This window comes from Empidonax traillii, unplaced genomic scaffold, assembly GCF_003031625.1.
Source record: "Empidonax traillii isolate 1590-97213 ecotype Southwest subspecies unplaced genomic scaffold, ASM303162v1 scaffold35:size4298261, whole genome shotgun sequence".
Taxonomy (NCBI): Eukaryota; Metazoa; Chordata; class Aves; order Passeriformes; family Tyrannidae; genus Empidonax; species Empidonax traillii.
Genome location: NW_020955228.1, coordinates 857,280 through 870,798, shown reverse-complemented (window position 1 = coordinate 870,798; position 13,519 = coordinate 857,280). Strand labels below are relative to the sequence as shown.

The window sequence follows — 13,519 nt, the reverse complement described above, 5'->3', positions numbered from 1 at the left end:
CCGTTAGTCTGCAACTTTGGGAAATAATTTGGAGACCAGTTATTTAAATTTGCTAGGCTGGCTTTATGTTACTGTATGTATGCTGCTGTAGTGTTGTTGGTATAGCTTTTGTGTTACTGTGTTTATTTCTCTTATTAGTGCTTTATTTATTTTAACAGGAAACATCAGATACTTCCTGATAAACTTGTGAACAACTCTGACCATAGCTAAAAGTAGAGCTGGAGAATTGGCATTTTTTTCCTGCTTTATTTTGTTTGTTTTCCCCTGAGAATCACTTATGGATTACAAAATTATTGTGTGTCTAGCAGCATTTGTTGTGTTTGCTGAAGACTTGGAGACTCTGAAATGAAAGTAACCCAAATAATTGGATATTCTTCAGAGTATCACATGTATTTTGGGGTTAGTAAGAAATAGATAATTTTAAACAATATTAAACCTAACTGAAAATTGCTTAAGCCAGTATTGCATTGTCACTGCATCAATACATTCACTGAAAGGATGATTTACTGAAAGTCTGCTTTATACCCCGGCTTTGTAATATAAACTGGAGTTTTGTTTTCTTTTTTTTTTTTTCTTTTTTTAAAGTACATCGATTGAGGGGCTCTTTTTTGTCCCCAGAAATGATTGTGGGTCTGATCTGTTTTGAGGATCAGTGATAAATTCATATTTACATTTATGAGAATGGGGAACAGACCCTGTACTACAAGAAGTTAAAACTTTTCAGGAGTAGCATTTATCTATATCTTCCTTGAAAATCCTTTTGGTTTATTTGGGGTTTGTACAGGGAGGGGAAAGAAAATGAAAAAGAAATACGAATAAAGTAAAAGAAATAAATGTTGGGAAATATTTGTGTGCTTGCAAAACAAGCAGTCTGCTGCTAGCTTCTCTGACTATTCAGCGAGAGAACACCTTGTACTCTCTAGAAGACTGATGTCATGATGCAAATATGGGTGTTTATACTTATAGTGTGATGACTTTTGAGGAAAAAAATAGCAGATGTGTCATCATATTCTGGCCAGTAAAGCAAAAGTTAGATGAGCTCAGGACTAGTCTTGATGTTTCAGAAGTAGATTCTCAGCTGCTTTGTTTGAAATCAAAGATTGGCACAGGCAAGGAATCTGATCCTCTGTAATACTGCACTTGCTATTTGTGCATTGCTCAGCTATCATTAAAAGAAAAAAAGTGTCCTTGAAAAAGAAGGCCTTTCAGGACTGGAACCTGAACCTCACATAAACCAAAAAGCCTTGTGTTGATTTATTTGTTTTCCACAGCTATTGACTCAGTTTTCTTTCCTTATTACAAAAGGAAGTGCTCCATTTTTAATATTATTATTATTATTCTACCTTTCACTTCATGGAGCCATTCTGTAATGGCCATCAGAGCATCCTAATGTTGTGGTTGAATGTAAATTCCTGGCTTTCTATATTAAATGGGTCACACTGTTTGTTAGAGGGTATTGCTGTTCTTGTACTTGAAATGAGGAGTTTTACCAGTATATCAAGGGTTGCAGTCATTGTGTGGAGAAAAAAAGTCTGCTTCAGTATCAAACCTTTCAGCTGTTGTTTTTTTCATGAGTGCTTTGGTATGAATATGATTTAAAAACAAACTATGAATATGATAAAAAACAAAGACCATAGAGATGTAGCAGGATTTTTTTTCATTGGCAGTTTGTGGAACAGCTAGTAGAATGTTATTGTTGTTTTTCAAAAGGTTCCTCTAGACTTAAAATTTTAGAAAAATAATTTACTGCTTTTCAGGAGAATACTAATCTAATATGTAGATATGAGGAAAAATAGAATGTGCTTGTATGCAAGTTCAGTATGCCACAGAGGAACTCGCATATCTGCCGGATTTCCATGCCTATACATAAAGCACATGCTGTTTAAGTCCAAGTCAAATACCTCATCACAATTTCCTTAGAAGCATTTGCATGCACAAGAAGTTTCACTCAGTAGGGTTTTGCAGCTTCATGAAGCATATATTACATTATCAAAACTGGGGCCTGTGCAAGGTATAGTGCACAAACACAGTTCTTCACATATCAGAGTTGCTTCAAAAGTAGTTTATGCTCTTCCAGGCAGAGGATATTACAAAGTGGTTTGCAAGCGAGATTTGCATGTATCAAAAGTACATGGGAAGGGACTTCGTGAGACTTCCATAAATCATGAATGAATTTATGTGCTTTTGGATATATTCATGTTATTGTAAGTCACCAGCAAAAGGGAATGTTGCATTTGTGGGTGGCTGTTTCTTCCCTCTGTTTTATTAACCCTAATGACTGTTTTGCCACTTTGTCTGACAAAGTGTGTGATGATGCCTTTTGCACAGTGCTTACCTGATATTGTTGTTCTGTGCAGGTGATGTCAAACAGGAACCGGGCATGTACCGTGAAGGGCCCACATACCAACGGCGAGGCTCACTTCAGCTGTGGCAGTTCTTGGTAGCTCTTCTTGATGACCCATCAAACTCTCACTTCATAGCATGGACTGGTCGAGGCATGGAATTCAAGCTGATTGAGCCAGAGGAGGTGGGTTAGGCATACAGCATACCCTCACATCCACTACCCCATCCAGCAAACTGAACTGTGTTCTTTTGGACTTAGGCCTTCAGTATTTTGCTTCAGTAGCACTTTACAAGGGCGACAGATGTGGTTAAGCATAGACTTGACTCCTTGTCCCACAAAACAATAAAAGTATTGCAGTGCTAGAGTTAAAAATTCTTCACATTAATTGTGGAGCCCACACTTTTCAGAACCACTTTATGGATAGAGCTGTGTTTCAAAACCCTTTGAAAGCTTTTCCCTTAGTAGTCTTTCAACACCAAATATTCTTCATTATGAAGATGTGGGAACTTGGAGCTTTTAGGTTGTAGAATGAAGTACCCCAAGTCTGACTGATGGCAAAGGAGAAGGTTAAAATTTTTAGTCAGTAATATCCCATCAAATTGCAGAAATTTCCCTCTGTTTAGGGTTTTCTTCAAAATCTTCCTGCTTACGTGTATCTTTAGATTCTTTAGTGCATGCTTAGATCATAGGCTTGCAAACACTCATGTACATGCATGGCATTCCTGAACCATGAAGGACTCATGGGACAGAAAAAATTACTTGCGTTCATGAACATGTGCTGAAGTATGACTTACTTCACTTGTGTCATAAAAAGGAAAAAATTGAATGTTTTATTACATAAAAAGTTTCGGACTAGGTAACATTACATAACCTATCCTGTGTTCTAAACAGTCATGGAAACTTGTATGTGAATTTTACTGTAAAATTGATGTGGAGGATTTAATTAGGGTTGTCAAAAAGCAGTATCACTCTGCTTTACTTTTTTGCCCCTTGAAGAGGGTTTGGTAATAGAGGAGACCACAGGAAATTTTCTGACAGGATGCTCTCTGAGTGAGAGCTGAGTAGGAATGTTTGGGGGTGTATGGCTGGTTCTGCATTCCACCAGCTATTTCTGCTGTTTGCCATCCATCTGCTGGTATAAGCAATCTGAAAGCTTTCTTGTATTTTAGTTAAATTGTCTGCTAACAGCTCTATGGGGATGATAGAGTAGTTGGGGATAGATGTCCCCTGACAGGACTGATGTCCCTTTCCTTCCTGACATGGTCTGGCTGTGGAGCAGGTTGCTGCATCGACCCCTATGCTGGCTCTAGTTTGTCTGAGCAACCCCACACTAGTGATAGGGCAGATCCTGGCATTGTACGTCTGAGGATTTGACCTCAGATTAGTCTTAGTCAATTCGATATTGAAATTTGCAGGTCTGCAGCCTTAGCAGGCTACATGGATTGCTCAGTTGTGTGACCTGTCCCAGCAGAGCGAAATCTTTGGAAAGGCTTTGGTTTTGGTGAATAACATATCTAATTTTTCCCCCATTCTCTGTATTTTTTACCCTCTTAGTTTTGTCTTGTCTTTAAGATATGTCCAATTTTTTTCAAGACTGAAGAGTTTTATCGAGAAATGGTTTCCAGCAGATGGTACAAAAACTTTATAGATTTTATTAGCTAAGGAAAGGAAAGTAGCAAAACAAAGTCCTAAGGTTTCCTTATTGTGTAATTCCCCGAAGAACTGGATATTCTAATTTAAGTTAAATAGATCATCTGCTTGTCTGTCTATGTAGAAGTTGCTTTGTTTTTGAGCAGCACTACATCCGAGATCTGGAGGAGGCAGGATACTTGAAAGTTGCCTCACTCCTGGTAGTCTTAGGGATTACAAAGGAGCCTAAGTTGTTTTCATATGAATGTCATGAATCTCTCAATTAAAATAAGAATAGCCTATAGGAAGTTGCACAGTTCTGTTGGTTGCCAAGTGTAAATTGAAGGGAAATCAAAGAGCTTGTTGGTTCTGCTGTGGCAGGTTAGGATGTAAATGTCATGACCTTTCCATCTCATTCCTTGCTGGAAGTTTGTTCCCTTGTAGAAAGAGTGACAACAAAAATGAATATGTATCAGCTCCTGGAGTGCCATAGCTCATTCAGAAAGTGTGTGTGAACTGTGGAGGCTGACACTTGGGTGTAGGTCCATTTATGCTGCCTTGTCACAGGGACAGCAACCTTCAGCAGGAAGGTGGGGTGGAAGGGTAGAAGCCTGAATCCCTTCCACAGAGCAACACAAGGTAAATGCTATGCAGTTCAGGGACAAGAAGAGTTGCTTACCAAGACTACTTCTGGAGCTGCCTGCCTGTTTAGGAGTGTCAAAATACCACAAAAAAAAGTGGAGCGTATTCGTAACCATTACTTTGTTTTAGTTATCTATTTATTTTGCAAGCTTGTTATGTTGGGGACATTCAGGACTGATTAATGCAGAGAAAAACTTGGAAGAAATAGACAAAGAATCATGTGGGCATGTGTTAAAAAGATGAATAGGTGAATCAAGGTTACGCATCTGGGTCAGATTTATAGCTGGAATAAATTGACATGATTAGAGGTGTGTTTCAATACAGCTAAAACACAGCTGAAGTTAGCAGAGCCATGATAATTTAAATAAGCCTGAAAAGCTGCACCACTGAAAGGAAATAGTACTTTCAAAAAAAATTTTAGAGATTATATGGAGATCAAAACCATGGGATTTGCTATTGTTTAGTCCCCTTCAGTTCTCACTGGTGTGTGTTGCCTATGGCTTGCATCAAAAAGTTCCAGGGAAAGTTTTGTAGAGCAGTCTGCAGAGAAACTGCTTGGCTACTCTGTCCTTTTTCCTGAGCTATATGCATATGCACCTCTTGAACATTTTTATAAAATGTGCTTTAGAGAGTTCATCAGTTCTGACTGGTTTTTTCCCTCTGGTGACATGCTAGTCATTTTTACAGACAGTAATTGAAATGTCATCGACAGCTGATTATAATTTCAGGTGAGGAATAAGAACTTAAGCTCTTTAAACAAAAACTGTCTTTGTCCAGAACTATCTTTAGCAATAAAACAGGAAGCGTAAAGGCAAGTAGGATTCATAAGTCAGAGCAGAAGGCATTTAGTTCTTTATTGAATGATTTCCTAAGTTACTTGTAATTCACTTTTTTTGTTATTTTTAAGGGAAATTATTCAACTGCGACTATGAAATTTCTGTTCCATTCTTCATATGACCGTATAGTTCTTCCAAATGATTACTCTGCCTGCTCAGATAATTCTTTTTTTTTTGATGAAGCGATGTTTAAGACTGGGAGTTGGCTTTTGACTTGTATCTCCTAATAATCTCAACATTGCTGTCATTCCAAGTACAGTTTGTATTAGTTCATGAACTAAGCATTCATGTGCATGAATGTGTGTTTAATATAACTTAGTTTTATGACAGCAAGGAAAAGACAGGAATAGTACAATTATCCGTAGTATCAAACTAAAATAAGTTTTCATCTTTTGTGAAAATTTTCTGGTGAAACTTGGTAAATATTTTTTGTCTGTCTTTGGCTTTATTTTTTCATTGGTTTTCTCTGTTAAAGAGCAAAGAAAAAAACCCTAACCCTGCACCATGTTTGCAAATAAGTAAGCTGGTTTCAAGTTTAATGGTGATGTGTCTCTGGTTGAAAATCATAGTACTACATGAGAAATTCAGATCGTGGCAACCTTTTTTCTTATTTGTTGCACCTGCAGGGTTCTCCGTCCTGCATCCCCAAATAAAGTGTCTGATGATAAGATCTGCTTCTTAAATGCATTTAACAAATCAATGCTAATCCATTTTTGTGGCAGGTGGCACGTCGCTGGGGGATTCAGAAAAATAGGCCAGCTATGAACTATGATAAACTCAGCCGATCGCTTCGCTATTATTATGAAAAGGGAATCATGCAAAAGGTGAGTAGCTAATTTTGTATTACATTTCACCAGAGTCTTGCATGTTAATCCGTAAGTCAGTTAATAAGGAGCACTTGTTGGGTTATGAAGTTTTTTTCATCTGTTTAGGCAAACACTAAGCTTTTTGACCTACGAGGTCCAGCATATGCATTAATGTATTTTTTTCGTTGTAAAAAGTGTCTGTGGTTTTAGTTCTCGCAATGCATGTCACGATTATAGGGAAAGAGGTAACATTCAAAAATATCCAAAAGAGCTTCCTGGCAGCTGGGAAAGGCAAATAGTAGAGTACAGTATGATTAATTATTTGCAGATCTAAATTAGCTGCCCAGTGCTTGAGTACTTCAGTAAGTGTAAGATGGGGAGAAAACTTACACCTATTAACATACTAAATTAATATTTTTACCAATAGTGTTGTAATAATACTGGTTTTGATTGAAATAGAATATTTTAATAGACTGAGTTTGGAAAAATATTTAACAATAATTTTTATGTTACAGTCTGGTCTTGCTGACAGTATTCAATCCATTCTTTTACTGTGGCTTGCTATTTTACATGTATATTTTTGTCTTGCTATGTAGTACTATGTAGATTGACTTAGAAATCAATAGGAGAGACCTGTCTGCTTTATCTACAAAGTTGGCAGGTGTGATCAAAGATCATAATGAACACCTTGTGCTGTAGTATTTATTCCATGTCTTTTCACATTAGTTTTGTGACCTGTGATGATTAACATGTTTAAACCTACCATTTGCCAATTCCATGAATGGAAACAATGCTGTCAGCTCAAGTTACTCTGGGCAGCTTTTCCAGCAGGTTTTTTGAAGTCTTTCAAGTTCTTTTGCTTAGATTATGGGATTGTTGTAGTGCACTCCTGTTTCACTATCTGGGAGTCAACCTGGACAACAATCTGGGCTAGTATTGGCATATGGTTCTTCAGTAGCACAGCACCTTATTCATTTTTGTGTGTCATGTAACTATACATTGAATCTTTGTAAAGTGGACTGGAAACTGGGTCCGATTGGAGAGATGCAGAAATGCTTGGGTCTGCTGGCTGGTGATTCAGGCAGAGGAATTCCTTGTGGCAGCTCAGCTGCTTAGGCAAGTGCACTGCCAGCACAGTTCAAAGGCAGCAGAGAGGCAAGAAAAAGTAGCAGAGTGAAGCAAATTGAAAAGGTGAGGTTCGAAATAGCAGAAGGCTGATAATGCTGCCCCAACCCACACATCCATTTAATTTGGAAAGTTTACAAGTACTTCTGATAGGTAGCTTGCTACCTCTTAAGCTACTACTTTATTAGCTAGAAGAATATATTTAACACACAAATTGAAAGCTAGCTTGTGTGCTTATTTTTCTGACATAGCGGTGTTTGAGGCTTGTCCTGGAATCGATCTATCTGACCAGTTCATGTAAGTTAGAAACTAATGGGGATTGCAGATTCATAGCAGGTTTCTTTACTGCAGAGTTTGTATACATGCTTTCCCTCCTTTGTTATAAATTGAACAATGATAGCAGGTTATGCAAAAGCCTAATTTCTGAATGCAGGCAACAGTTTGTCAAAGTTGATGTAAAAAATTCTACTATCTGCAGATACAGCCTCCATCAAATTCTATTTGTAGAATAAATAAGCTGAAAAATTAAGGAGGTACTTCAAACTATTTTGCACCCATAAGAAGAGAGTTGTTGAGTTTGTGACACTTTTTCCATCTTTGTTCACTCACTTCAGTGCCATGGTAGCTGGAGTTGCAAGAAGCAGACAATATGATCTTTATTTTTAAGTAATTTAAATAATTGTGAGCATACAACATGGTTCATATTTTTAAGCACAGTTTTTAAAATAAGGTGCCTTAGAAGACACTGTATTTACTTCTGTTTGTTGTTTGGGTTTTTTAATAAGACAACAAATCAGTGTTGTTTTTATTGTTCTCTAGCTTTTAAAAAATTGAAACACAGACATTTGGTGCTATTTCTGATTAAAGGAAAACTTCAGGTTCTTTGGACAAATTGCCCCTCCATAAGCAAATCTAAATGTCCCAGCTTTGCATGAGCAATTGCTAAGTACATATTAGCCTACGTATTTGCTTACGCTGTGCCTGTGCAATCAGCATCCACCATAACTAGAGTGCTTTTGTACGTAAATATGAATCAATCTGTGTAAAGTGAAATCCAGATCTCTGTCGTGCAATGTGATTCTTTTTTTCCATTTCGCACACAGAGTGTGTAATTTTATTTTGCCACTGTAGTGACAATTTGTTTACATTTTCCAATAAGAACAGTTCCATTTGTGGTTAAGTATAGGAAATGATCGCAAACAAATGTTTAGTGTAGAATACTTAGTCCATCTTCCAACAGGATGTCGCATGTGGCAAAATCCAGATCATTCCACACAGTCTGTTTTGGCAGGTCCCTCTTGTCTTTGCTAGGTCATTGCCTAAACAGTTCTGCTGTCACTTTGTTAACTGTGTAACAAAGGTGAGTTCTTCACAAGTCTGTTGAACTTGGAGTTGCAAAACACGAGCCCTTACGCTGCACCTTTTTTTTCCCCTTCTGTTGTCTTAAGGTGGCTGGAGAAAGATATGTCTACAAGTTTGTTTGTGACCCTGAAGCGCTTTTCTCCATGGCTTTTCCGGACAACCAGCGCCCCTTACTGAAGACTGACATGGAGCGCCACATCAATGAGGAGGACACTGTACCACTGTCCCACTTTGATGAGAGCATGGTCTACATGCAGGATGGTGGCTGCTGCAACACCCACCCCTACAACGAAGGCTATGTCTATTAACAGCAGTGACAGTGAAGGGGATGCTTTCCCCCTCCCTTAAGCTTCTCCTCTTTCACAAGACCCAGAGGAAAGCTGAATCGACTTCAGTTTGTTTTTTAAATAGTACACTAAAAGGGGCTTTTCCTGTTGCATTACTCCTATGGTCTGCCATGGACAGCGCACTTTATTTCAAAGGGGTGGGTTGGAACCTGAACGTTATTCTGTGTAAAAGGAGGAAAAGAGTGGGTTTGCTTTTACTTACGTTTGGGAAGGGAACGTACAGGTTTTAAGTACAAAAAAAGCTATATCATGTCTGTTTTGTTTCATATCAGCATAAGATATTGTACATTTTCTCTGGGTATCCATAGTACAGTTAATTCTCATTGTGCAAAATAACCACTTTATGATGATATCAGCACAGCATGCCTAGGGCATTTGTTTCTTGCCATTCTTAATTGTCTTTCTGCAGTAATAAAAGAGAAGCAAAGCATATACTACAGCATTTAATTTAGAAGCTTCCAGTGGCAGATCTTGTACCTTGCCTCTGAGAATAACCAGATATCTGGAAAGTTTTTCCTTTTTTTTTTTTTGGAGGGGGGGGTGGGTATGGCCTCAAAATAAAATCCTAGTTAGTGATAGAGTGGCCATAAGTACAGTCACCAAGCAGCAAAATCCCTGACTACAGACTGCAAGCTGCATGCTGTATCTGGTGCCACATTGCTATACATGTATGGCCCATCCTATGGCTCAGATTTTTCAAGATCCATTTGAGGGTAGTAATTACATGTGGTAGGCTTTCTGATGATCATGTCAGCATTAAATACAGGTTCATGATCAGGAGGGAGAAAACATTTTGTATCCTTCCATTTCCTTTGGTACATAAATAAGTTATTTAATCAATAGGAATTAACTGTACTAAGTCACATATCTAATTATGCTGTTTAGACACAGCAAGCACTCCTTGAGAAAAATATCCAATACACTAAATAGGTACTTTAGTAATTTTTAGACATGGTACCCATTAATATGCATTTAAACCTTTTACTGCTGTGTTATGTTGATAACATATATAAATACTAGATAATGCTAATGCTTCTGCTGCTGTCTTTTTCTGTAATATTCTCTTTGATGCTGAATTTACTATGACCATTTATAAGCAATGCTGTAACTACAGGTAGCATTTCAGGACAAAATAGATGACTTGAACCATTTATTGCTTAGAAAATAGCTTATGCCATAGCTGTGCTATAAGCAGCTTTTATGCGCATCCACAAATGACTAGTAAGCTTCAGCTTGCTAAGGAAAGCTCTGCAGAACCTTTTGTAATTTTTGGTGGAACGGAGACGAACTGTCAAATACCATGAAGTTGCTGTATGACGTTGTAGTGCTGGCACTGGTGTTACCAATCAGCTTGTTTGGACACTAAATGTAAATGTGATTGGATATGCTCGGAAGACAATTTAAATTTTGAGGGGTTTTTTGTTGTTTTGTTATTTTTTTCAAATTGTTTTATTTTTTTGAGAGGGGTAATCTTGAACACAAGCCACACCTGCTATTCTGTATGTAAAAGAAACAAAAAAAAAAATCCCTGACGGAATCCCAAAAGTTTTAAATATTTATGAGCACCTTTTTTTAAATACAATAATTTGTAGTTTGAAGGGAGGGCGAGGGGGTAAGATCTGCATTTCTTTTTTTGCCCAGTGAAATTTAAATAGGTGTTACATGAAGTACCTCATTTTCCTATATTGTCAAAAAGTGAGAGAAAAATGAATACATAACCATAAAAAAACAAGAATAATGGATGGATTTCAAAGACAATCCTGAGTGGTGGGTTAATCTTCTATCCTTTGTCAGTTAAGACACTACCTAAGTTATGAATATTTTAATATGCAGTTAATCAAAAGTAAAGAAGCAGTGGTCACTAGAAACCACAGGTGCATAAAAAACATTTGGGCAGGTATTTAATTTACTCAGCTCCATAAGACAACATATTTTATGAGAGTGTATATATGCCTTAATATGTCACCTAATTCTGTCGTAAGTCTCAATGGCACTTAAATACTTGGTGATCAACCCAGAAAAAGAAGTCTAAAATTGCAGAACTAGCAAAAAGCAAGAGGAAAAGGTTGGGTAATATTGTTTAAAAAAATATGGTTTCCATTGAAATAAGGTTCAAATGAAACATGCTTTGATGAAAAGTCCTTGGATTGGTTTTGCTTCTTTAATGTCAGCATGGAGCGCCTCTTGCCTGTGGCAGGATGGGGGTATTTGGGAAAGGGGTTGGACAAAAAAAGGAAAAAAAAAGTTTTAAAAAATGCATCAAATGTGTAATATTTAAGAAGAAATATATATATATATCTGTATATGGTAGTGACTCACTGAACAAAACAAGCAGTCAGACCAACATTACATAATTTCTGAGCAGAAGATAAAAAAGTGTTTCACTGAATTGATTAACCCTTTTTAAAATGTACCTAAGAGGTTTATTTAAAGTCTATTTTTATTCCACTTTTTTGTTTGTTTGGGGTTGAGTTTTGGGGGTTTTTTGTTTGTTTTGTTTGTTTGGGGTTTTCAGGTAGAATAATAAATCTGGCAGCTGACTTCTGCAAGATTGTTGTGTATTGGATTCCTAAACATTTGGACTGGAGAGGCCCCTGCAGTAAGGTTTTCTTTTGGAAGGGGAGAGGAGGGTCCATTTCCCAGTGCCTACAATGGCTTCCTGCAAAGTGTAATACAAAAAAACTATGCAAAAAAAGTGCTTTTTTTCAAGCTGCGCCACAAGTGAAGGAAAATGAAGGTGTTACCTCTTTAGTAGGAGCTGTGAGTGTTTGCTTTTGTATCTTCTTGCTGGCCAGAGCAGCTGGGCAGCTCAGAGTAATGCTACTGCGAAGCAAAGTCGGGAGGCATCACTGAAAGACCCATGCGCTGTGATACAGCTGAAGGGACTCAGGTTTCATCTGCCATGACAGTTCACTTGCATCAGTGGCTGAACAGAGGTGAAATTAGATAAGGACTTGGCAGATCCCCTCAGAATCCATTTGAGAGAGTTAAGATTACAGGTGTAGGACAATGTACAAATTTTGCTTCAGGGATACGATGTCCATGACAAAGAGTCTAAGCCTTTTCTCTCCAAGGTTACACCAGTCTAACTTCCTCACACACCAGCTACATTATAAACCTTAATATTACATTCACTGAAAGTGCAAATTTCATATTCTTACCAGAGTAAATCTGCTTACTTTACTTACAGTGGGCTGCTGTAAGGGAGAAACTAGGAGAAACTGGGATACAAGATCATAAACAATTGTTTTCTCCAGAAATTCCCTGCAAAGAGCCCTTCGCTCGGAATCTTTTAGTCTTTGGGCTTCTCTGCTACCTGGGACTATTCCCCAGGGATTAGTGCCTAGAGTTTTATTGCCCTTGACAGCTGAGTGGTTTGGCCTTCAAGTCCATCTTCACAGGACAGTATCGTCTAGTAAATATTTTTGCCTTCTTTGTGGTTTTTTTTTGTTTGGTTGGTTTTTAATAGCAGGAAATAGTCAATGTGTACAAAAGGTATTATGAGGAAACCTTTGAATTGTTAATGGCTGCATTTTCTCCTCTGAAGAGCATTAGCTTCACTTCATGTACTGTAGGTAATAGCACCCATAAACAGCCCTATTCAGTGCTCACATTAATAGTACTGAGGACTTTCCTAAATAGTCTCCTTCAAAGATGTTTTGGGAGTATTAATTAATATGGTATCTTAAACTCTAAGAATCATCACTCTGAAATACCTTACTTGAATCTAGTAGTAAGAGCCTAGGAAATTAATTTCTCAGTTCTCTTTGGTTGTTATTTTAGGGGTTTTCTGTTGTGGGGGCTTTTGGTGTTTTTTTGGTGGTTTTCACTTTTTGGTTTCTTTTTGGATTGGTTGGGGTTTTTTGTTGTTGTTGCTGTAGTTGGTTTGGTTTGGTTCTAAATCAGGAATGGAAAGGAGGTAGCAACTGGGAGCAGGCACCTGTATCTCAGGAACTCTGGTTCAAAGTCCACTGCATCTTGCTAAGATACCAGGCTGAGAACTGGAGCATCTGCAGTACAGAACTGAGCCCTGCCCTCCTTGTACCCTTGAACAGGGAACTACAGTGCATTGTCTTTTGTTATTTCTGCTACAAGAGCAGTAATCTCTGGCAGAACAGCAGGATGGAAAGCTAGGGGCAGTAGCGTTAAAAAACTACAAGATTGCCCAGATCTGTCTGTCTGATGCTTAAGATACAGAAATTCATCAGCAAAGTGCTGTTCCTTACCGCCCAGTTTTCATGATTGTATAGGTAGGTAAAGTTAATTTCATTTTTTGCTTCAGGAAGTTGAAATATTGGTTTCCCTCTTGAACACCAATTTAATTTCTGTGGGAAAGAAATATCTGTGCCGTCTTCTTATGTAATAGTCTGAAAATGTCTGTGAAGTGTTGTGTTGACATTTTCCCCAAGAACTTTTTTTGTGTGAAAA

At 37.8% G+C, this 13,519-nt stretch overlaps 1 protein-coding gene across 6 annotated transcripts in view; it reads left to right on the top strand.

The window, feature by feature from the left end:
- Nucleotides 1–11,640, top strand: part of ETV1 (ETS variant 1) — a 65,485-nt gene extending 53,845 nt beyond the window's left edge. For all 6 annotated transcript variants that reach the window (XM_027877891.1, XM_027877889.1, XM_027877890.1 and 3 more), the window contains 3 exons: nt 2,358–2,527; nt 6,174–6,275; nt 8,831–11,640. In XM_027877891.1, the coding sequence (XP_027733692.1) occupies nt 2,358–2,527; nt 6,174–6,275; nt 8,831–9,052 (494 nt within the window). In that variant the 3' untranslated portion in view covers nt 9,053–11,640. The remainder of the gene's footprint in view (nt 1–2,357; nt 2,528–6,173; nt 6,276–8,830) is intronic.
- Nucleotides 11,641–13,519: the final 1,879 nt, after the last annotated feature.